Source organism: Kogia breviceps, chromosome 9 (genome assembly GCF_026419965.1).
Source record: "Kogia breviceps isolate mKogBre1 chromosome 9, mKogBre1 haplotype 1, whole genome shotgun sequence".
Taxonomy (NCBI): Eukaryota; Metazoa; Chordata; class Mammalia; order Artiodactyla; family Physeteridae; genus Kogia; species Kogia breviceps.
The window spans coordinates 113,492,760-113,517,591 of NC_081318.1; the positions used below are offsets into that span (position 1 = coordinate 113,492,760).

At 45.6% G+C, this 24,832-nt stretch overlaps 1 protein-coding gene across 2 annotated transcripts; it reads left to right on the plus strand.

Moving 5' to 3' along the window:
* Positions 1-502: 502 nt before the first annotated feature.
* MRPS24 (mitochondrial ribosomal protein S24) lies at positions 503-7,459 on the plus strand. Of its 2 annotated transcripts, none has more exons than XM_059073557.2 (4): positions 503-1,194; positions 1,285-1,353; positions 1,486-1,597; positions 3,582-4,266. In XM_059073557.2, exons 1-4 carry the CDS (start codon positions 1,156-1,158, stop codon positions 3,863-3,865), a joined length of 504 nt encoding a protein of 167 aa, XP_058929540.1. In that variant the 5' UTR covers positions 503-1,155; the 3' UTR covers positions 3,866-4,266. The 2 variants fall into 2 exon arrangements, with proteins under 2 accessions (XP_058929540.1, XP_066899106.1); XM_067043005.1 differs by lacking the exon at positions 3,582-4,266 and adding an exon at positions 7,074-7,459 and having other exon boundaries at positions 1,110-1,194.
* The last annotated feature ends 17,373 nt before the right edge of the window (positions 7,460-24,832 follow it).

A 24,832-nucleotide genomic window follows, 5' to 3' on the forward strand; every position in this document is an offset into this window, starting at 1 on the left:
AGCGACCATCAGCCCTTTCTCCCTTAAAATTTTCCTTCCCCAAGGACCAGACACTAGGGTATGGTCAGATGTGAAACCCTACCCTCTGCATAACCCATCCTTGAAGAACTGGCTGACTTTTAAAGTACAGCGAGTTTACAATATTATATTCGTTTATAATATTATGTTGTGTACGATACAGTAATTCAATATTTTTATAGATTATACTTCACTTACTATAAAATAAAAAAATTTTCTATATTCCCTGCGTTGCACAGTATTTTCTTGTAGCCTCTTTCTGTTTACATAGCAGGCTGTGTTCCTTAATCCCCTACCCCTATCTTGCCCCTCCCAAGAACTAGGTAAAGTTTTAACCAAAACATATTTCCTCTCTATTTGTGGATAAAAGTCAGGGTGTTTCTTTCTTTCCTTCTGTTTGTTTTTTTTTTTTTCCCGGTACGCAGGCCTCTCACTGTTGTGGCCTCCCCCGTGGCGGAGCACAGGCTCCGGACGCGCAGGCTCAACGGCCATGGCTCACAGGCCCAGCCGCTCTGCGGCATGTGGGATCTTCCCGGACCAGGGCACGAACCCGTGTCCCCTGCCTCGGCAGGCGGACTCTCAACCACTGCGCCACCAGGGAAGCCCTCTTCTGTTTTTTTAAAGGATATTATTTGGAGACAGAATTCTGCAGCCTAATTTCTAGGACGTGGTGAAACGCTCCGCTCCCCCGACAGTCCCCGCCGGCCGAGGGGGGCGGGGCGGTGGGCGCCCCCTTCCCCCCTGCCCGCCCCGGGCCTGGACACTCTCCGCCAGGCCGCTGCGAGCTCTCGGACCGCGAAACCTCACGCTCCGCGTCATCCAGTTTCCGGATCTGAAGCACGGCGCAAACCACGACTGGGGCAGGACGGAGGGGTGCAAGACGTGTGTTCAGGGCTGCGGGAGGAGGCGGAGAATCCAGGTCTCCCCACCTCCCGGCCCCACACGGCCCGCCTCTCAAGCCCGGAGCCTGGGCCCCCGCCGCCGCCCACAGCAGGTCGGCACGGACTGATTGTGACCCGCCCGGCCGAGAGGCTCGCACCCCCGCGCCGGCTCGCGTGTGGTCTCGCCCGCGCGTCTGCCTCCCGCGCCTGACCTTTACCCCGACGCCGCCCCGCCCCGCCTTCCGCTCGGCCCAAGATGGCGGCGCCCGTCTGCGGTCTGTGGCTCCGGCCGCTGGTGAGTGGACGGCACGGGCGGGGCTGGCAGTTGGAGGTCGGGGGGCGCGGGGAGCCCTAGTTTCGGTCTCATGTCCCACTCTTCCTACAGGTGCTGGCCTGGAAGCGGGAGCTGCCGTGCGTCTGGCGCGCCCTGCACACCTCCGCGGCCTGCGCCAAGGTGAGCGCGGCGTGGAGGCCTGGGCTCTGGGCGCCCGCGGCCTCGGAGGGTGGGACCTGCGGGCGAGGGTGTGGTCCAGGGCGCGCTCTGGGTCGGTGGTCGCGGAGAGTCACGAGCTCTCTTTTTTTCCAGAACCGGGCGGCCCGAGTCCGAGTGGGCAAGGGGGACAAGCCAGTGACCTACGAGGAGGCGCACGCGCCGCACCACATCGCCCATCGCAAGGGCTGGCTGTCGCTGCACACAGGTAAGGGGACGTTGCCTGTCACGGTGGCGGGAGAGGACGAGACGCGCTGTGGGCCCGACCCCTGGCCCCAGGGAAGGCGTTCTTAGTCGTGACTGTCTTGTCACATAAACACGACGTGAACACGTGTGAGAGATTTTGTTTAAGTCGGTACTCAACGCGAGGATCAGAAATCAGTTAGACGCTTTCAAAAGAGGAGTAAAATAGACAGACGTTAAGTGGTCAGGATCGTTGAAATGTATTTGAAAGGGATGCAAAACGCTTTTTCCATGGGGGGCAAGGGTTCAAGCGTTCGGTTGAACTTCCACAGAAATTGTTTGCGTGCCTAAAGACAGTTGTTTTGCATCGCTACCCGTTATATGTAATTTATGGACATAAAATAGCCCAGAAGCAGTGAAAAGAGTGAAACCCCTTGGAATTCGATGACCCGCAAGACTGTTGTAAATATTGAAGTACAAATCTTTCACTACTGGTATGTGCAGTTTGCCCGGGTTATTTGCAGATTCCATGTTTGTGAATTTGCCTACTCTGGGTGCTTTCACATTCATTCTCAGACGTGGGCAGAGCAGGCACCCCACATGCACCTTCCAATTGCGGTTAAACAAGGCCCTGCCTTCTAGTTTCAGCTCGCATGCTGTAAATAAGTACCCTTTTCGAGATCTGTGAGTGCTGTGTTTTCAAGTTTTGTACTTTTTGTTTGTGATTCCACAGCCTTAAAATAGCCTGTGATGCTGAAGTGCTGTCTCGTGTTCCTAATTTCAAGAAGACTGTGATGTACCTTACCTGGCATGATTGTTAGAAAAGCTTCCTTCAGGCATGCGTTACAGAGCTGTTGGGAGAGAGTGCGGTGTTAATCAGCCATTTGTAGGTGTCTTTAAACAGAAAAACGAAATAAGGCTACACATCAATTTGTTGATAAAAATATTGTAATCAAAAGTTTGCAGAAACCTAACTGTATTTCCACCAGGAGCAGTGGTTTAGCATTTGCCAATTCGTTGTTCATGGTGATTTTATAGAACATAACGAGTGACCTTATAGGACGTAACTGCTGTGAGCTGATGAGGGTCAGCAGTATTTTGTTCACTATGAGGGTTCTCAACTGGAATGTTTGAGATACACCTGTCTACCTTAAAATACGGATTTCTGTCCCCCACCCTTTTCAAGTTCTAGTTCTAAGGTCTGGGTGTGTGTGTGGAGACTCTTAACAGATACTGTAAGAGGTGCAAAGGTTCCGTGGTCCACAGGGAGAATCCACTGGTTGAGGCCATGGTTCTAGTCAGTGAGAGAGCTCACATCCCTCGTGTCAGAAGTAGCTGGTAGGGCTTCCCTGGTGGCGCGGCGCAGTGGTTGAGAATCCGCCGGCCAGTGCAGGGGACACGGGTTTGAGCCCTGGTCCGGGAGGATCCCATGTGCCATGGAGCGTCTGGGCCCATGTGCCACAGCTACTGAGCCTGTGCTCTGGAGCCCGCAAGCCACAACTACTGAGGCCTGCATGCCTGGAACCTGTGCTCCACCACAAGAGGAACCGCTGCAGTGGGAAGCCCGGGCAGCACAACAAACTGGAGAAAGCCTGCGAGCAACAATGGAGACCCAACTCAGCCAAAAATAAATAAATAAATTAAAAAAAAAAAAAAAAGAAGTAGCTGGTGGCCTCATCTCTCTGGTCCGTGGGATGACCAGTGCTTCTATAAGGCAGTCAAGAAAGAGGAAGAGCGGCACTCTTTGTCTACATAGAAGAATCATCTGAGTTTTGTGCCCTGGCTAAGGCCTCATTCTTCTCTTGTGAAACAAGGATAATGATAATACATACTTCACAGGATTTGTTTGGGGATTATTGGAATAATGTTCTTTGAACTTTAGAGTGTTATTCCACTCATGGAAGAAAGGAGAAGTGGCTGGAGTGGGGTGTGGAACTGAGTGCCCAGTGCTCTTGGATGTTAACCTCTGGAGTTTTGGCCAACTCACCATGGTGCCCTTCTCTCTTCAGGTAACCTGGATGGGGAGGACCATGCTGCAGAGAGAGTAGTGGAAGATGTTTTCCTTCGTAAATTTATGCTGGGCACCTTCCCAGGCTGCCTGGCCGACCAGCTGGTTCTAAAGCGCCGGGCTAACCAGGTGGAGATCTGTGCCCTGGTCCTGAGGCAGCTACCTGCACATAAGTTCTACTTCCTTGTGGGCTACAGTGAGACTCTGCTGTCCCACTTTTACAAGTGTCCTGTGCATCTGCACCTCCAAACTGTGCCCTCCAAGGTTGTGTATAAGTATATCTAGGACAACCAACCTGTTTGCATCAAACTGTAGCCTGCAAAGGACAGAAACTTGTGGAAAAGGACTGAAGTAGAATCAGGGGAAATACATCCCCTCAGACTATTGAGGCTTTGCCTTCAAAGTTGGCTGTTGAATAAATAGACTCTCCATGTTGTCTGGCCTCTTGGTCTGTCTAGAGAACTAGAATAGGGTTTCTTTGAGGGTGCTCCGGGGTTCCCAGGAAGGCTGCCGGTTCCTGAGGTTTAGGTAGTAGCTATGGTTCAGTGAGTAGCTTGTGCCCATCACTGTGTCAGGAACTTTACCTGAAGTTCTTTGTTTTCTCTTAAAATGGAAAGAGCCATTTTTGGAGATTATAAAACAATGTTAATTTTTTCAAAATTAAAACAATGTGGACATGTATTAAATCAGCCGTGAAGCTTACTTGTAATTCTACCCCAGAGAAAGCTACTGTGAACAGTTTGTTGTAATTCCAGATGTACTTTTATTCCCCCAGAAATAATGTAGCACATAGTCATCTATTCAACAAGCTTAACTGCACCTAGTCTGTGCCAGACACTCTTCTGAGTAGCTTGGAACCCATCAATGACCAAAACATTCCATTCCAAGATCCTTGCCTTCATAATACTTGTATCCCAGTGGAGGGGGACAGGGAGGGTTAGGCCACATTGAAGACTCCAAGCAGGTGAGGAATATATATGCAGGTAAATGGAGGAAGACTGTTTCAGAAAGTGGCATCTGCAAAAGCCACACATGGTGCTGGGAAATGGGACAGGGATTGCTCACCTTCAACTTCGCCCTGACACTGATGACCTTCACCTTGACCATGATCCTGGTACCCTTAACTTGACCCTGAACTTTAACACACCCACTCTAATCCTAACCCTTGATCGTCCCTGATCCTACCCACAACTTGACCTTTACCCTCAGTCTCACTCTTGCCTGAGGGTGCCAACCAGGCCCCACCCCGCCCTGATCCTGTCTCCAGTGCTAACTGACTGACTCACCGTGACCCTGACCCTGTGTCCTCACATTTATGTAACCCTGACTCTCAGTCAGGAACTTGCCTGAAGACTTCATCCTAACACTGTCTCGACCCTTACGGTGACCCTAACTCATCCTAACTGGTAACACTGATGCTTGCTTTGACACATGCTCCTCATCCAAACTCTTAGGACCTTGACTGTGAACCTGAAAGTCATTTAAATCTGACCTTAATCCTGACCCTCACTCATCACTAAACCAGACTATGACCTTGACCTTGAAACAACAGCCATCACCCAGACCCTGTCCCTCACACAGATCTGACCCTACTCTTGACCCTGACCATGACCCTATTCTTAGACTCAGCGATCCTGAAGTTGCCATTTAGGCCCTGAGACTCACCCTGATACCCTGACGACAAACCTCAACCTGAACCTGACTTCGATCCTCACCCTGACCCTTCTGACCTTCACTCTCACACTGGCCCTCACACTCAGTCTGATCCGGGACCTGGCTTTTCATCTGAATTTGAGCCTCACCCTGTTCCACGTTTTCATCATAATACTGACTCTGACCAGAAGGTGTTCTGACCCTCACCCTCACACCGACTGTGACCTTGACTGAACCTCAGCTCGACTCGATTATGTCCCTGACCCTCTGACCCTCATGACCCAGATCCACCCACGTACTGAATCTTATTCAAATCCTCAACCTGACACTGGCCCAACCCTGTACCTGACTGTGACCCTTAGGCTCACCCTTGCCTTGATATTGACTCATCCAGACCTTGACCCTGATCCCTTTTTTTTTTTGCGGTACACGGACCTCTCACTGTTGTGGCCTCTCCCGTTGTGGAGCACAGGCTCCGGACGTGCAGGCTCAGCGGCCACGGCTCACGGGCCCAGCCGCTCCGTGGCGTGTGGGATCCTCCCAGACGGGGGCACGAACCCGTGTCTCCTGCATCGGCAGACGGACTCTCAGCCACTGCGCCACAATGGAAGCCCCGCCTTATTGATTATTTTATGTGAATGATCTACCCATTGATGTAAGGGGGTGTTAAAGTCCCCTACTATTCATGTATTATTGTCCATTTCACCCTTTATGTCTGTCGGTTATACACTTTATTATAAAGTGTATAATAAAGCACTTTATGCTTTATTTTCATGGTATGGGAGCAGCTGCCAGGCCTCCTTCTGTGGCCCCCTGGTCACAGGTGAATGTCCGTGGCTGCTTGGCTGAGCCCGCAGGAAGCCCAGGCCACCCTGTGACAGTGCAACACACTGGGCTAGCAACCCGCCCTTTGGGTGAACCATTGGTAGTGGGGTCCCAGTTGGACACAGATTTTATTAAATAGCTTTAAATATGCTGTACTCCTCAGTGAAACTTCTCACCAGAAACACTTGCGCAATCCTTGCTGGTTGGGTTTCTAAAGGCATTGCAACTCTGGGTGTCACTTGGGCCCAACCATGAACAGTGAGGGGGCCTTTCCAGTAAAGCAGGGAGGGTAGGTGGTAATCAGATGGGCCAGGTGAGTGAGGGAAGCAGTGCCAGTTTCCCTTCTCCTTTTGTCTTTTCCCTTCATCATAACAGCCTGCAGGAGCCTGTTATAATCTCGAGCTTCTGGAGAAGGCTTTGGCCCCAGCCCTCATTGCCGATGGATGTGGGCAGGTGGGGAAGCCAGTGGTGCCTTCCGTCACCTGCTCCAGGTTGGCGTCTGACACACGCGGTTGAATTTCATCAGAAAGCTGTTGGTGGGTACAGGTGGCCCTCGGGGTTTGTTGGTGAACCAGTTTTTGCGTTTCTAGTTTTTTGGATACTACTCGGGCAGTTTGAGAGCATAACTAAAATCTGTCTCTGTGATAAGGGAAAATATTCCTCAAATTTTTGGTGTCTGCAAAGTCATCATCTCTCTGCTTCAGCTTCGATTTATAGGTGACCGTATACAATAGCTTAGCTCGGGGAGCAGCATGAACTTCTGATAACAATCGCTCCTCAAACTACCAATAAAACATGCCTGTGGTTCCAGCTGGTAGCAGCTGGGCACCCTCTGGGCCAGCCTGCTGGGAAGTAAGTATACATGGGGACAGTTTGTAGTAACTCACCTAAATAAGAAAGCCCCCAGCCACACCAAGGCTCTTTATTAGCTTTCTGACTGTGGAGAAACACCAATGCTGATTCCTGACTAGGCCATGTCATAATCCCTCAGCTGTTACTGAATTTTTAATTCTAGTGCACCTGTCCTGCAGCAGGCCCTTGCAGCTTGAAAGTGAAGATTCCCTCCTGTGCCATGGGACCTCTGTGCTCTGTAGAGGATGTGACCCCAGAGCTGCTTCCCAGGACTGCTGTCACACTAGCCACTGTCCCGACAGGAACCCCCATCAGGATGGCTGCATCCACTCAGACCAGCGCCCCGATTTCACATTCCCTCACCTTGCCCGCAAGGTAAGGTGAGGATGGTGTGCAAGCCGGTGGCCCCTCTAGACCCAGTTGAGGAGCCATCCCCACGAGCTGGTGATTTTACTGTCTTCCTTGTTCACGTGAGTGGTAATTGACACCGTTGCCAGTGCTTTCAAGTCACAGTGCCCTAGACCATGCCATCAGCCACTATTTCCTGATAGAGTCCTGTGTTACTTGCTTTCCTTTGTTTTTCAAATCAGCCGTGTATCTAGACTGCAGCTTTGTCTGATTGTGTGTATTTCTAATGGGTCGTGCACAGCATACATGGACAGGAGGACATCCCAGGGAGCATGGAGACTGGTCATTAGATACTTAAACCATTTCTACTTCCATGAAAGGTTTTCCCCTCTCTGTTTTGAGGTTTTTCCACTCTCTAGTTAATGCTGCTGGCTACCTAACTGTGCCAACACCATTGGCATTACCCAGGAAGAGCTTTTAACGGGTAAATGATGATCACAAAAGTCCTGCATTACTGGAAGCTGCAGGTTGAGTCATCTAGACTATGAATCTCCAACTTACAGCAAAAGAGCTGCATGTGGAGATGATGGTCCCCACCCCACGTAGAGCATTTTCACAGAAACCTCTGGGGTAGTGACTTTGGGGGGGCACACACACGTTTCACGACCATTGCTTCAGTGTTGAGGGAAAATATTTACCTTATTGCCACGATTAATGTGGCTAGAGTAGTGCTTCTCATAGAGTCTCCTGGAGGCTCTCTGGCCCGACCCCAGGGCTCCGACTCAGTGGGCCTGTGGTGGAGCTGAGAACTTGCAGTTCTCACTAGTGCCAGGTGGTACAGGCCTTGGGATGCACTCTGAGAACCAGTGAAAATCAGCCCTGTGACCCAGTCTCACAACCCTTGCTTTGGACTGACTGGCCTCTGGAACAGCTGCATCCCTCCTGCCCTCAGCCCTCCCGGTGACCCCTGTGTCAGACTGTTTTGAAATCTGAAGCATTCCCACCTGTCTCCCCACAGTTCCAACGGCCTTCCTGCCGGAGCTGGCCGGCCCCCCAAACCCCCAGTGTCCCTACATGGTCACACATAGCTCTGCCCCCTCGCTAAGCATCATCCCGGAGCCTTCTGAGTCCCCAGTCCCTCCGGCTCGGTGGATCCTGCTGTCCGTGGCTCACCAGAGATGGACACTGAGGCTCTGCGGAGTCTGGGATTCTGGGTACAAATGGCTTCTAGAGGAGCTCCGTGGCTGCTGATGGATTTCAGGGACAGGTCTGGGCTTCGAATGAGGATCTGCAGTGTGTCTGAGGACATGGAGGTTACAGCCCACCACCGGTACAGGAAAGGTATGGCATGTGGCTTCAGGATCGGGAAGACAGGAAGAAAATGCTGAATAGAGTTAGGCTAAGAAGTAGGGCAGGGACCACTGGGGCCAAAGGGAACCCCGTCCCTCCAGACCCATCTGTACCTTCCCTGCTCTGATGACAAAGGCTCAGGAACTCACCCGGTGCCCACTCTCATTCAGTCCTTCCATCAGCCCTGGGGTGGATGTTATCTCCACTTAGAGAAGGAACGTAAGGTAGAAGAGGCAAGGGATCTGTCCAGAGGTCGCACAGCTAATGAACAGTTACTTCCTCCAAAAAAGGGAAATTTCTAAGCTACCGTTGTGAATCTGTTATATTGTCCTTCAAGTACACACACACACACACACACACACACACACACACACACACACCATTTCGCACTAAATCTCTTGCACTAAAATTTCAGACACTTTGCATTTAGACCAAAGTGAGAAAAACCATCTTTGCACAGACATTTCAGCTTTGGAACACTTTGCCCACTCAGCTGCTCAGTTCCTAGAGCTGATGGGGCGGAGCGCACAGAGAATTCTGATGCTCCCTGCTTACTGGCAGGATTTACTTGCTTTATAATTTTTAAATTATGTTTTGAATATGGTACATTCTCAAGGTTCAGACCCTCAGGTTATAGAAAGATATGTAAGTAATAAGTCCTCTTTCCACCCACCACCCAGGTCCCTCCCCAGAAGCGACACTGCTTCCGAGAAATACATATATGTAAGGGTGTGTGACTGTGTGAGTGTGTTTGTGTGTGTGTGTGTGTGTGTGTGTGTGTGTGTGTGTGAGAGAGAGAGAGAGACAGAGAGAGAGAGAGAGAGAGAGAGAGAGAGAGAGAGGGAGGGAGGGAGAGAGAAGATGTTATCTCAGGTAGGTTCAGCGTGATCTTCCCCCAAGGCAGCCCCCGACCTAAGCAGATAACCCAACCCCCCTTGGCCCTTCATTTTGACTGTGCCCTAAATTCCTTTAATAACCATGTCTGTTCTGTCCTCATTGAGGCTACCACAGCCTTGGGGTCATCACCCATTCCTCACAGCAACCTGTTGCATACACTTTTGGTCATTCTTTCATTCCCCACCTTTTGGAAACACTATGTTTTAAGTGTTGCTCTCTTCTGCAATGGAGTTGGCTTTGCTGTGTGACCCATTCTGATAATCCTTATTTAATAGATGAATGTAGATATAAATAGATATAAATCTAGTGAAATGACAGTTATCTGATCTTAGATCCATTGTATTTTTTAAAATTAATTAATTATTTTTTGGCTGCGTTGGGTCTTTGTTGCTGTGCGTGGGCTTTTCTCTAGTTGCAGCAAGTGGGGGCTACTCTTCATTGCGGTGCGCAGGCTTCTCATTGCGGTGGCTTCTCTTGTCGCGGAGCATGGGCTCTTGGCACTTGGGCTTTGGTAGTTGTAGCACGCAGATGCAGTAGTTGTGGCTCGTGGGCTCTAGAGCGCAGGCTCGGTAGTTGTGGCACATGGGCTTAGTTGCTCTGCGGCATGTGGGATCTTCCTGGACCAGGGCTCGAACCCGTGTCCCCTGCATTGGCAGGTGGATTCTTAACCACTGCGCCACCAGGGAAGCCCAGATCCGTTGTATTTTACATCGTAAATTTTAAGATGCATTTCATTAAGTAACCTTTTTTTTTTCTTCTGTATGTTTGTTTGAGATAGTCTTCTGCTATTTGGAAGGTGTGTAGCCCTGTTTTAGTTAATCTCAGTTTTAACTTATTTAACTTATTATTGAAAACTTATTCAGTTTTAACTCCATCAGTGTGCTTGTATTGGAAAAACCTAGTCTCTCCTCCTTTACTTTACCCAGATTGCTTCATCTCTCACACTTCTGATCACCAAACGCTTGGGGGTTTTCCCCACACCCATCAGTTCTCTGCAACACCAGCTGGGCGCCCTGTGAACTAATTCAGTTTTGACACTGTCTACCTGGAGAGAGCATCAGCTCCCACAGGTTAAGGCCTCAGTTCCACAAACTGCTCCCTCCCTGCTTCACATGCCATTTGCAAGTAGCAAGTATCCAGGTTTCCACAACTTCTGTCCGACTTGGCTACACATCAGAGGTTCCTATGACTCTCTCCCCGGGGCGATTAATTTGCTAGAGAGGCTCACAGAACTCAGGGAAACTCTTACTTTCATTTACCAGTTTACTAAAGTATATGATAAAAAGATACAGATGAACAGATGAAGAAATACGTAGGCTGAGGTCTGGGAGGGTCCCGAACACAGAAGCTTCTATCCCCATGCAGTTGGTGTGCGCACCCTCCCAGTACGTGGATGTGTTTGCCAACCTGGAAGCTCCCTGAAATCCGTGTTATTGGGATTTTATGGGGGCTTCGTCACATGGCTGTGACCAACTATTAACTCCCGTTTCTAGCCCCCTCTCCCTCTCTGGGGTGAAGCTGAAAAGTCCAAGCTTCTAATCATGGCTTGGTCTTTCTGGTGACCAGCACCATCCAGGAGCCACCGGGAGTCCACCCAGGGCCACCTCATTAGAACAAAAGACTCTCTTGGTGCTCTCCTCACTTAGGAATTCACAGGAATTTCAGGAGCTCTGTGCCAGAAACTGAGGGTAGAGAACCATACATACATACATACATACATACATACATATGTATATTCTATTACCTGACAGTACTCATCCCTCTGTTTCTTTAGGCAGTATCCATTTTTACATACTCTGAACAATGAGGAAATCAGTATATTCTCTCCTTTCCCTCCCTCTTCTTCATCATCCAATTTTAATCAGTTAAATTATCTTTACTGGCATTTTCCTTTGCACTGTTAAATATGCTTATACCTCTGTTAATTGTCTGTGAAGTCTACATGATACCGTTTAATTTCCAACAGTTACATATGAGGCAATCTGGATTATTCCACAACCTCCCTCCTCTTTCTCACTTTTCCTCCAAATTTTGGTTTGTTGTGTAATTTCTACATTGTCAGGTCACATGATACTTGCGTCTTTTGGTCACCTGCTTTCCCACTGCTTTAGTTCTATTTCTCTAGTTAAATTTATTCAAGTGTCACCCTTCGTCCCTTTGGCATAGTTTTACCATTTGGTTCACTGAAGTTTGTCCTCTAGGAGATTTCTTTTTATATAAAGACTTTAATTTTTAAAACAATTTTAGGCTCACAGCAAAATTGAGAGGAAGGTGCAGAGATTTCCTGTGTACCCGCTGCCCCGAATACAGCACAGCCTCCCTCATTATCAACATCCCCCATCAGAGTGGGACATTTTTTACAGTTGATGAACCTACATTGACACATCATTGTCACCCAGAGTCCATCGTGTATGCTATTGTTCACTCTTGGTGTACATTTTATGGGTTTGGACAAATATTTATTGACACCTACCCATCATTATCATATGATACAGAGTGTTTTCACTGCCCTAAAGACCCTCTGTGCACCACCTGTCCATCACTCCCTTCCCCTAACCCCTGACCTTTTCACTGTATCTGTAGCTTTGCTTTTTCCAGACTGTTTTATAGTTGGAGTCACACAGTATGTAGCCTTTTCAGATTGGCTTCTTTCACTTCTAGTATGAACTTAAGGTTCCTTCATGTCTTTTCATGGCTTGATGGCTCATTTCTTTTTTGTGCTGAGTAATATTGCACTGTCTGGTTTTACCAAGGTTTATTTATCCATTCACCTACTGACGGACATCTTGGTTGCTTCTAAGTTTCGGTAATTATGAATAAAACTGCTACAAACATTCATGTGCAGGGTTTTGTGTGGACTTAAGTTTTCAACTTATCTGGGTAAAGAGCGTGGAGAGCGATTGCTGGATCATGGAGTATATGTAGTTTTGTAAGAAACCTCCAAACCGTCTTCCAAAAGTGGCTGCACCATTTTACATCGCTGCCAGTAACGAATGTGAGTCCTCGTCACGCCACATCCTCACCAGCAATTGGTGTTGTCAGTGTTCAGATTCTGGCCGTTCTAGTAGGTGTGTACTGGTATCTCACTGTTGTTTTAATTTGCATTTCCCCACTTGTTCACAGGGACATCTGATGTGGAACATCTTTTCATACGCTTATTTGCCACTTGTATATCTTCTTTGGTGAGGTGTCTATTAAGGTCTTGGGCCCATTTGTTATTGGGTTGTTTGTTTTCTTGTTGTCAGGTTTTAAGAGTTTCTTGTACATTTTGGATAACAATCCTTTACCAGTATCAAAATATTATATTTGAATGACAACTTTCTGGTTCCTAAATCCTTGGTTACATGTTCTTTTCTTGAGGGATTCATTCGTTTCTTTATTCTGGCTTATAAAATGGTTCTCCAAGTGGTAATCCTTGGACAAACATCGCCAGTGTCACCTGGGACTTGTTTGAATAACCAATCCTCAGGTACTACCCTACATGTAACTGAATTAGAGAGCCGGGGTGTGGCCCCTAGTGATCTGTGTTTTAAGAAACCCATCATGTAGTTCTCCGGGTGTGTTCTCATGCTATGATTCTAAGGTCAGCTTTCTTTTCTCCCTTATAGGCGACTCGGTGTTTTGTCTGGCTGTCAAAATTATTGTATATTTATCTTTGATGTCCAGTAGGTTTACCAGAACATGTCTCAGTGTTGACCATTCTGGGTCAGCTTTCTCTGGTACAACATGTACATTTACAGTATGTAGATGTGCGTTGTTTGTCTTTGCTTCGGGGGATATTTCTTTAACTATAACTTTAAATATTTTTCTGTTCCAATATTTCAGCTTTATCTTTGGAAGATTCTGGTCATACATGTTAGATCTCCTTTGTCTTTCGTAATCCTTTTTGTTCTTCCTTTTTTTAAATTTCATCTTGCTTGCATTTCTTATTTTTCCTCTCTATCTCTTTTTTTGTGTTCTGTAGTTTCTGTTTTCCATCTTTCTCTGAAATGTTGCCTTCATTTATTGCATTTCTGCTCTATGGTCTTATATCATAGAAATTACTGATTCCTTAAGTTGTTAAATCCTTTTATCCTTTTATCTTTCCATGGGTAGATAAATAAATCTTAACCCTATGGTGTCTTGTGTATCCTAAATGGTCTCTCTCCTTCCTTCCTTCCTCCCTTTCTTCCTTTTTTTCTCCTTCCTTTCTTCCTTCCTCCCTCTCTCCCTCCTTCCCTTCCTTCCTTTGTAGTATTACTCATAATTAAAAGATTCACTTTTCTCCTGAACTAGCTTTTTATAGATGTGTGTGTATGTGTGTGTGCCTTCAAGGCTGTATTACAGACTGAGACTTTATATGAAACAGCGTTTTGTGAATTTATAGAACCTTCCTTTCCTCTAGCTAACGGAGTTATTAGGCAGTTGGCGGTTTTTCTGCAGTGCAGACTCTCCTCTCCTCTTCTGCCGCAGCAGCAGAGCGCTTCTCACAAATACGGTTTTTCTGTACGATTCTCCCATTACCTCTCCCTCCCCTGTCTCTCAGAACCAGACCGAGTTCAGAGAGAAGGAAGACCCCACCGTGTTACAACAGAGCGAGTGTGGGCACTGGTCAGAGACCATCCCACAGTGTTCAACTTAAGTGGATGAAATTCCCAGAGATAGGCAAAAAGAGGAGCCAATGGGGGATGTGACCAGACAAACTCATGCACATGCAAGGCTTTATAATTCATTCTACACATAGACTGTACATTTGCCATAAAATTAGCCTTGTGAAAAACTATCCAAGAAATTACAAAACAGGAATGGGAAAGTTTTTAACCTATCAGCACATCAGTTAGCTAGTTGGTCATTCAGATTGGCTAGTCTTTTGTCAAATAAATAGGTCTTATCTCAGATAAGTGGCCTGTCTAGCCAATGTGAAAGTCCAATCCTTACATTGGTTCTGTACCGTGCGCTAGAATCGGGAGATTAATAACTGGGCAATTTGTGCAAATCCGAAAATTATGCTTTCCCCATACTGGTTGACTACCAGATTATGGTCAGAATTAAGTTTTAGGCATTTTTAATAAGATGATGTCACTCTTATTCATGGGATATTTATTTTTCAGAAATTCTAATGCACTGATGAAGAATGAAATATCCATTTTACTTTATCTTTGTTATAAATGAGCATTTACTGTTTGTAAAGGGAAGAACTATGTAGAACAACAATAATACTTAAAACACGTTTTTTCCTCAATATCCCTTTATAATAAATGAGTTGTTGTAAATTTTCTTAGACATCTCATCCCAGTCCTCTTCTGGAAATTTACAAGATGTTTGGTTGTCTGTCCTCCTGGTACAAAAGCACATACGTGTGTGTGTGTGTGTGTGTGTGTGTGTGTGTGTGTATACACATACGTATTTGCAGCAATTTGCTTTATGTTTCAGAGGGCCTAAAAGCCTGAGGCTTAGCCATGGAACTCATTTAGAATCGCTGTGAAGTGAAAAGACTGCTTAGTGTACACATTGAATAAATACTTTAAAAACAAGGCCATCTAGCAAAGTAATTAACATATTTCAAAGGAATTAATATATTTACTATTACATAGGGAATTCTTGGGAGAGATAAAGGAAACATTCAAAGACGATTTTAATGAGAGAAATTTTGTGATAAAGTTCATGTTTTTCAGGTCTGTCTAGTTTCAAAATACATGCTTCTAATTTTGAAAGCTATTGGACTTCAAAGAGGGAAAGTGAAAAAATGGAAAATACTTCTTACGTGTTTGTGAGATGAGTGACTTTTATTTTAAGACTGTTTTTCCCTTCCCTTCTTTGTGTTTTCATTTCAGGCACTGTTGATATGCATGTTTGCCGCCCATTTCCTCATGTAACATCCTTTACTTAGACCCAAGTGGGTGATGGCCAGCCTTGGGTCAGCGTGACTGTTCGGTATCAGATGCAACATATGTTTTTTTCTTCGTAATTCTAGCTGTAACAGGACGTTCCTCACACGGTCAGTTGAGATTGCGAAGGCCATAGACAGCACCAGGTTCTGTGATTAACTCTGCTGAGACCTCCATTTGACCTTGAACAAGCTCTGTGTCCACATGTAGTTCGTTCTAGGACTTTTCCAGAAACCGCGGACATTAGGCTTCGATCTAAAGGTGGCTTAACATGCAGAATCATCTGCCAGCTTCCCCATGTACCATTTTACCCCCATTCAAGTAAAATTCTAAAGGACTTGGCCAGATCACTTTATGAGCTATTACGCTGATGGCCTTTGAACTTGGCCAGGATCGCCTCCCAGCTGCCTCCTGCTTCATCCTGTTGCACAGTCCTGTGTTCATATTCGCAGGCTCATTCCCCTCACTCACAGCCATGACTGCAAGGCAAGGTGAGGATGCTCGCTCCTCTGGGCGGACCCCAGCCATTCGTGTTGAGGCTTGCACGTCTCCCTGTCCTTTGTCACAGCCGTCTCTGTCTACGCAGACAGAGCTGTGTTGGAGCCATGCCTGTCACAGACACCTATGGCTCTTACCGAGGAAACAGCTCCCCGGAGTTCGTGTGGTATTTTGGGGAAGATCCACCCCTGGGGACAACTTGCAGAAACATCAGGGAAGGCCTGGGCCTCCCTCAGTGGTCTGTGAAAGTGGTTGTCAGGATGGGCAGCTGCTTGTGATACAACGTTAACTCAGTCTGAAGATTATTGCACGGCTACTAAGGTAATTTTCAGAGTGTCACATTTGCTGTTAATGCCATTCAGCACTCTCTGAATTGAAGGCAAGCCTAGATTTAAAGGAGGAGGGAATTTAGGAAAGGGGTGGAAATGAGTAGCTTAGTAAGTTGGTATTTGAAGTATGATATGTTTTGGAATATGACGTTTAAATAGTGTCTTAGTCCCTTTGGGCTGCTGCAGCAAACTACCACAGACTGGGAAGTTCATGAACAGTGGCCATTTATTGCTCATGGTTCTGTAGGCTGAAGTCTGAGATCAAGGCACTGGCAACTTCAGTGTCAGGTGAGAGCTCTCCTCCTGGCTCATAGATGCCGTCTTCTTTCTGTGTCCTCTGTCCTCACATGGCTGAAAGGGCGAGGGGGCTCTCTGAGGCCTCTTTTCTAAAGGCACTAATCCCATCCTGAGGGCTCCCCCTTGTGACCTGATCATCTTACCGAGGCTCCGTCACATTGGGCATCAACATAGGAATTTTGGGAACGCAAACATTCAGTCTGTAGCAAATATGTTACTTTGTTGTTCAAATTCTTGGTTTGGAAGGTGCGTTCGGTATATGGGAGGCTTGATTTCTAACTGTTGCCATTCTCTTAGTTGGTCCCTTGATGCTGGAAGCCTCTGGTTTCAGGCCTTGGTCCTCTTCTCCATCCACACCCCCTCCCTGGGTGGCCTCACCCAGTGCCCTGATGTGGACACTGTCCGTGAGCCAGTAACCTGGACACACATCCTCCACAGGCACCATCCATACACCAACCTCTCTGAGCACCATCCTCAGGCCAATAACCTGCAACACAAATCCTCAGTTCAGATTGCCTCCTGGACTCCAGGCTGGCGTCCCGTCATCTCCTTAGCGTCCCCTCTCGTGTGCCCAGAGACACGTCAGCCGCAAGACACGCCGTGTCCCACTGAGCCTTCCCGTCTCCGCTAATGGAAGGATCCTTCCCGTCGCTCAGGCACTGTTGACTTCTCTTTTTCTCTCGCACTTCCTGCCCAACTTGTCAGGAAACCGTGTTTCCTAGGCCTGCCCTATAAACCGGTTCATCTGTACCATTTTTCTAGGTTCCCCATATATGAGTTAATATATAATATTTGTTTTTCTCTTTCTGACTTACTTCACTCTGTATGACAGTCGCTAGGTCCATCCACGTCTCAACAAATGACCCAATTTCGTTCCTTTCTGTGGCTGAGTAATATTCCATTGTATATATGTACCACATCTTCTTTATCCATTCATCTGTCCATGGGCATTAAGTTGCTTCTGTGACCTGGCTATTATAAATAGTGCTGCAATGAACATTGGGGTGCGTGTGTCTTTTTGAATTGTGGGTTTCTCTGGGTATATGCCCAGTAGTGGGATTGCTGGGTCATATGGTAATTCTATTTTTAGTTTTTTAAGGAACCTCCATACTGTTCCCCATAGTGGCTGTATCAATTTACATTCCCCCCAACACTGCAAGAGGGTTCCCTTTTCTCCACACCCTCTCCAGCATTTGTTGTTTATAGATTTTCTGATGATGCCCATTCTAACTGGTGTGAGGTGATAACTCATTGTAGTTTTGATATGCATTCCTCTAATAATTAGTGACGTTGAGCAGCTTTTCATGTGCTTCTTGCCCATCTGTATGTCTTTGGAGAAATGTCTATTTAGATCTTCTGCCCATTTTTGCATTGGGTTGTTTATTTTTTTTAATATTGAGCTGCATGAGGTGTTTATATATCTTGGAGATTAATCCTTTGTCTGTTGATTTGTTTACAAATATTTTTTCCCATTCTGAGGGTTGTCTTTTCGTCTTATTTGTAGTTTCCTTTGCTTTGCAAAAGGTTTTAAGTTTCATTAGGTCCCATTTGTTTATTTTTGTTTTTATTTCCATTTCTCTAGGAGGTGGGTCAGAAAAGATCTTGCTGTGATTTATGTCAAAGAGTGTTCTTCCTATGTTTTCCTCCAAGAGTTTTATAGTGTCCAGTCTTACATTTAGGTCTCTAATCCATTTTGAGTTTATTTTTGTGTATGGTGTTAGGGAGTGTTCTAATTTCATTCTTTTACATGTAGCTGTCCAGTTTTCCCAGCACCACTTATTGAAGAGACTGTCTTTTCTCCATTGTATATCCTTGCCTCCTTTGTATAGATTAGTTGACCATAGGTGTGTGGGCTTATCTCTGGGCTTTCTATCCTGTTCCATTGATATATATTTCTGTTTTGTGCCAGTGCCATACTGTCTTGATTACTGTAGCTTTGTAGTATAGTCTGAAGTCAGGGAGTCTGATTCCTCCAGCTCCGTTTTTTCCCTCAAGACCGCTTTGGCTATTCAGGGTCTTTTGTGTCTCCATACAAATCTTAAGATTTTTTGTTCTAGTTCTGTAAAAAAATGCCATTGGTAATTTGATAGGGATTGCACTGAATTTGTTTCTTGAGGCAGGCTTGTTTAGCTATAAACTACCCTCTTAGAACTGCTTTTGCTGCATCCTATAGGTTTTGGATCGTCGTGTTTTCATTGTCATTTGTCTCTAGGTATTTTTTGATTTCCCCTTTCATTTCTTCGGTGATCTCTTGGTTATTTAGTAACGTATTGTTTAGCCTCCATGTGTTTGTGCTTTTTACCTTTTTTTCCCCTGTAATTGATTTCTAATCTCATAGTGTTGTAGTCAGAAAAGATGCTTGATATGATTTCAGTTTTCTTAAATTTACTGAGGCTTGATTTGTGACCCAAGATGTGATCTATCCTGGAGAATGTTCTGTGTGCACTTGAGAAGAAAGTGTATAATCTGCGGTTTTTGGATGGAATGTCCTATAAATATCAATTAAATTTATCTGGTCTATTGTGTTGTTTAAAGCTTGTATTTCCTTATTAATTTTCTGTTTGGATGTTCTGTCCATTGGTGTAAGTGAGGTGTTAAAGTCACTCACTGTTATTGTGTTACTGTCGATTTCCTCTTTTAGAGATGTTAGCAGTTGCCTTACGTATTGAGGTGCTCCTATGTTGGGTGCATATATATTTATAATTGTTATATCTTCTTCTTGGATTGATCCCTTGATCATTATGTAGTGTCCTTCCTTGTCTCTTGTAACATTCTTTATTTTAAAGTCTATTTTAGCTGATATGAGTATTGCTACTCCAGCTTTCTTTTGATTTCCATTTGCATGGAATATCTTTTTCTGTCCCCACACTTTCAGTCTGAATGTGTCCCTAGGTCTGAAGTGGGTCTCTTGTAGACAGCATATATATGGGTCTTGTTTTTGTATCCATTCAGCGAGCCTGTGTCTTTTGGTTGGAGCATTTAATCCATTCACGTTTAAGGTAATTATCGATAAGTATGTTCTTATTACCATTTTCTTAATTGTTGTGGGTTTGTTTTTGTAGGTCCTTTTCTTCTCTTGTGTTTCCCACTTAGAGAAGTTCCTTTAGCATTTGTTGTAGAGCTGGTTTGGTGGTGCTGAATTCTCTTAGCTTTTGCTTGTCTGTAAAGCTTCTGATTTCTCCATCGAATTTGAATGCGATTCTTGCCGGGTAGAGTAATCTTGGTTGTAGGTTCTTCCGTTTCATCACTTTAAATATATCCTTCCACTCCCTTCTGGCTTGCAGAGTTTCTGCTGAAAGATCAGCTGTTAACCTTATGGGGATTTCCTGGTATGTTATTTGTCATTTTTCCCTTGCTGCTTTCAATAATTTTTCTATTTCTTTAATTTTTGCCAATTTGATTACTATGTGTCTCGACGTGTTTCTCCTTGGGTTTATCCTGGATGGGACTCTCTGTGCTTCCTGGACTTGGGTGGCTATTTCCTTTCCCAAGTTAGGGAAGTTTTCAACTATAATCTCTTCAGATATTTTCTCGGGTCCTTTCTCTCTCTCTTCTCCTTCTGGAACCCCTATAATGTGAATGTTATTGCGTTTTATGTTGTCCCAGAGGTCTCTTAGGCTGTCTTCATTTCTTTTCATTCTTTTTTCTTTATTCTGTTCCACAGCAGTGAATTCCACCATTCTGTCTTCCAGGTCACTTATCCGTTCTTCTGCCTCAGTTATTCTGTTGATTCCTTCTAGTGTATTTTTCATTTCAGTTATTGTATTGTTCATCTCTGTTTGTTTGTTCTTTAATTCTTCTAGGTCTTTGTTAAACATTTCTTGAATCTTCTCGATCTTTGTCTCCATTCTTTTTCTGATGTCCTGGATCTTCTTTACTATTATTATTCTGAATTCTTTTTTGGAAGGTTGCCTATCTCCACTTCATTTAGTTGTTTTTCTGGGGTTTTATCTTGTTCCTTCATCTGGTACATAGCCCTCTGCCTTTTCATCTTGTCTCTTTCTGTGAATGTGGTTTTTGTTCCACAGGCTGCAGGATTGTAGTTCTTCTTGCTTCTGCTGTCTGCCCTCTGGTGGAAGAGGCTGTCTAAGAGGCTTGTGCAAGTTTCCTGATGGGAGGGACTGGTCCAGAGTGCTTTTTAAAATCAGAAGCAAAGCAAGGAGATCCTCTATCACCAGTCCTACTAAACATCATAATGAAGCTCCTGCCAGTGAAATAGGCAAGAAAAAGAAATTAAAAGCTTACGTATTTGAAAGGAAAAGGTAATCTGTTGGCAGATGATTTTACCAAATGCAGGTTTCATGTGCCCGATAGATAGTGAGGCCAAGCAAATGAAAACGTGGGAGTTTACAGCAGGGAAAGGTTTATTGCAAGGCTGAGCCAGGAGAACAGGTGGCTCATGCCCCCCGCCCCCCCCCCCCCCCGCAAACCCTGAACACCCTGAGCTGTTTTATTGAAGCATTTTTAAAGGCCAGGTGAGGGTGGGGCATTTTTGCAAGATCGAGGCCTGGAGAAAACTCTTCCTATGTATGTAATATGGAGAAGGTTTGAAATTGACTTGGGGGCATGATTTTCCCCACTGTTCATGGGAGGCCTGCATTTGCAGTCCTTGGGTGTGTCCATAGCACCTTGTTTTAATAAATAGGAAGACAGTGATATTTCAAGGCACTTTAAAGTCTGGCAGCTGAGATGCTGCACCAAAACCAGGGTATGGCAGTTTCTTTTTTTCTGGAGACACCTGAGCTATTCAGTGAAAGGACATTATTGCAGTCCACAATCAATGATGCCCAATTTCCAATGTAATACCCCCTAGTGTATTTTCTCTAATGTTCATTTGTTTCTTTTTGCTTTTAGAAGTGCTGACGTTCTTCCTAGGTAAGCATGGAAGAACTGAAAAATAGGAAGCAGAAAAATTTCCATAACATTACCACCCAAGGCAACCACTGACAACATTTTGTTCTTCTTATTCCTTCTCCACGTTTCAAAGTTTCTGAAATTGGGATGCAAATTATAACCAATGTGTACATTTAATTTGGTATTCCTTTTTACTGAGAGTTGTTATTAAATCAGTGCTCAGACTTTATGTTCACCTGCCTAAAATATTCATTTGAAAGTTCTTTTAAGCAATTTGGCTTTGAATTCTGAAGTGCGTGATACAGATTCATATTGATTCTTTACTACGTTTTCAGTGGCAGAAAATCAAATGATGTCTTCCAAGTTTTACTTTCTCTGGAGAATATTTAAAACCACATTCGTGCAGCTTTTCTGTGAATACGTTGCCTTTGGCTAAATAATTTATTATGATGTAAATTATTTTTGTTGAATTATTTTTGGGAGGGGTCAGTGGCTGGTAAACCTATTTAATATCATCGATTATTTAAAGACGTATTTATTTTTATCTTCCACAGGAGAGAGGGTAATTGATGCCTACCCAGATAATGGAGAGTGAAGGTAGATTTAGGACCCACCAGCAAGTAGGACCTGGGTGTCTCAGTTCATGAATCTGGACTCTCCATTACTCATTAATCCAGCTTTTTACTGGCAAACATTCTAGAAGTGGAACGAAGCGGTGTTCTCTGTCTCCCTATTTGCAAAACCAGCAGTTACTTCCATTCACGACCCACTTTTCAGCTCTCCTACCTGTGCAGGCTCACAGTTTGTGCCGGCAGGTGGCGCTGTGTACAAAACAAAGTAACCATTGGGGTGGTTCTCTCTGGAAATGGAACTCCACCCCTGAGAAATTTCTGGCTTTGCTAGTTTATTTTTTACCTCACCTTTCATGTCAGCATTACTTGACGTATTTCTTATATGAATTCTTGCCTCTTGATAAATCAGAAACATCACAGCTGAGATAATATTTGTGTGATGTCTCATGTACAGAGCAGTTGATGTGCTTGGGTTACTGGCTCACACGCTGGCCTGGTTGGTTTGCATGGATCAGTGGTTCCTACAAGGATGCAAAAACTCACTATCTCTGGACACTCTGTCCCCCAGGCAGGGATATCTATGACAGGGTATCACAGAATATACTGTAACAGAATGTTCCACTGTCAGATCCTGACACACCTACTACTCCTTACCAAAGCTTAGCATTTGTTAGCATCCCAGGGCAAAGAGCTAAAAGCACAGTAGGGAAATGGATTAAGTTGCATTCAGGAACTGGGTTTCTAGCTCTCGTTCGGTCACCAGGTGACCTTGGGCAAGTCCTTTGACTCTGGACCTTAGTATCTTCATCTGTAAGGTGAGGCAGTTGGCCTGCTTGATTTGTCGTGTCTTAACAAAAAATTATCATGTTACTGGATTCCACCATATTTGAGTTTTATTTAAAGTCTTTATGACTCAATAAGTTTTCCATGGAATTCCAAGTAAAACAAAAATCACCAAATAAAGCACTGACACACAAAATAGTCACTCTACCCACATGCCATAAGTGGAAAATAATGGCTGATTTTATCTTTTGCGCTGTCTGTCTAGCTTTGGAGGCCTGTCCTATATAATTGCTCCAATTAATGCAGAGTGGGAACATTTTTGGGTTGTTTGGTTCACTTCCTGCTCTCCAAGCACATCAAGAAGGAGTCATGAGACGTGTACAGTCTGGGTGTGGGACGTTTATGCCTGGGTCATGGTCACGTCTTTCTTTAATGTCACCCCAGTAGGGAACGAGTGTCAGAAAGTGATAATATTTCCCCAAAGCTGTGCAAACCCAATGTGGCTTTAAAGACTTTAAAGGTCTATATCTCTCTACTTTTTAATGCAGAATATGGAGGATACAATCTATAAATGTACAGTTGGTCTGTCAAATACTCCAGAGCAGCTCATTAGGACTGTGTAGAGAACTGGCCAGCATCTCCCCTCTCCCCTCTCTCCTCCTTCACTCCCACTCTCTTTGCCTCTCTGTTTCTTCCCTTCTTAGCCTTTCCCTGACTGCATTTGTGCATGTTCACAGGACTGTGTCTGCTTCCTTCACTCTTCTTCAGCCCCTCCACACCCTCCCCCCGCTGTCTCCTTCCTGAGTGCCTCACTTTCTTGACCCTGCCTCTAATGCTCCCGCAGGTCCCCAGCTCACCCTGCATTTGACATGGTTTGACCAAGGTTGCAATCAGTATAGAGAAGTGATACCCAGCACCCAATGAAGGGCCTGCAGAGATGAGACTCTGAAAATGTGTAAACCAATGAAAGATCAAGGCCAGGGAGAGATGGGAGGTAGCCCCTCTGTAAGGAAAAGGAAGCGTATTTTGGTCCCCCAGTTCACGGAGAGAGACCTGGGTGAAGCAGCCACATCAGACCCATCTCTGTTTGCTGTGGGGATGTTCTGAGTCCGTCACCTCTGACTTTACTCAGTGCCCCTTAGTGAGAAGCCGCACGTAGGAAAGATTTTAAGAGCCAGGCGAGAAGTACTTTTTTTCTCTCTGAGGAAATTTAACGTTTTCCTTTCCCTTTGGCTGCAACTCAGGGTCAAATGTCTGCCCCTGATGCTGCTGTGAGCGGCTCTGGCCCATGCATGCAGCTTTATTGCGTTGCCTGAGCGAGCTAACAATGATCAGTTTTGACAGTTTGAAACGATTTCATTGCTCCCTTAAATCAGTTCCTTGTTGGCGAGTGAAACAGATAACCTAACAAGTTGATGGAAAGAAAACACACTAACATTTGTTGGCTCCCTACTGTGTGCCAGTACAGCACTTGGTCTGTGCCTTTTCATCTGACGCTCACAGCCATCCCGGGAAGCAAGGGTTTGCTGTTCTGATTTTTTGTCTGGGGAAAGGCTGAGTGCCAGGCCCAGGCGGCAGTAACACAGAGGAAGGAGGGCATCTCTCCCCGTGGTCCTAGCCTCCCTGTCTCTTCTGTCCCTCTCCCGATGCACGCTCTGCACCAGCCACACTGGCTTTCACACCGTCCCTTAACCTCCCAGGCACGCACCCAGCCAGGCCTTTGCCTCCCCTTCTCCTCCGCCTGGAACCCCCTTGTGCAGCCGTCCACGTGGCTGACCCTTCATTGCCCTCAGGGCTTTGCTGAAACGTCACCTTGTATTGAAGTGTTCTGTGGCCACTTAGAGAAAAATCTCCACCTGTCGGCCCCACTTCCTGCCTGTCCAGCTTGCTTAGTTTTCTCCCCTTAACCTTCATCACTAACACAATATCTGTTTTGCTGATTTATTTTATTTGTTGTTGTTTCCCGTGCCCAGAAGAGTGGCCTGCACATAGTTGTGGCACTGTAACGTTTGTGGAGTGAATGAGTGAGCACGTGAATGTGCTTTCTCCACTATTCTGTCTCCTCACCTGCCGCTAGGGGGCACTCCCCACTGCGGATGGCTTTGGTTTCATTAATGAGTACAGGTG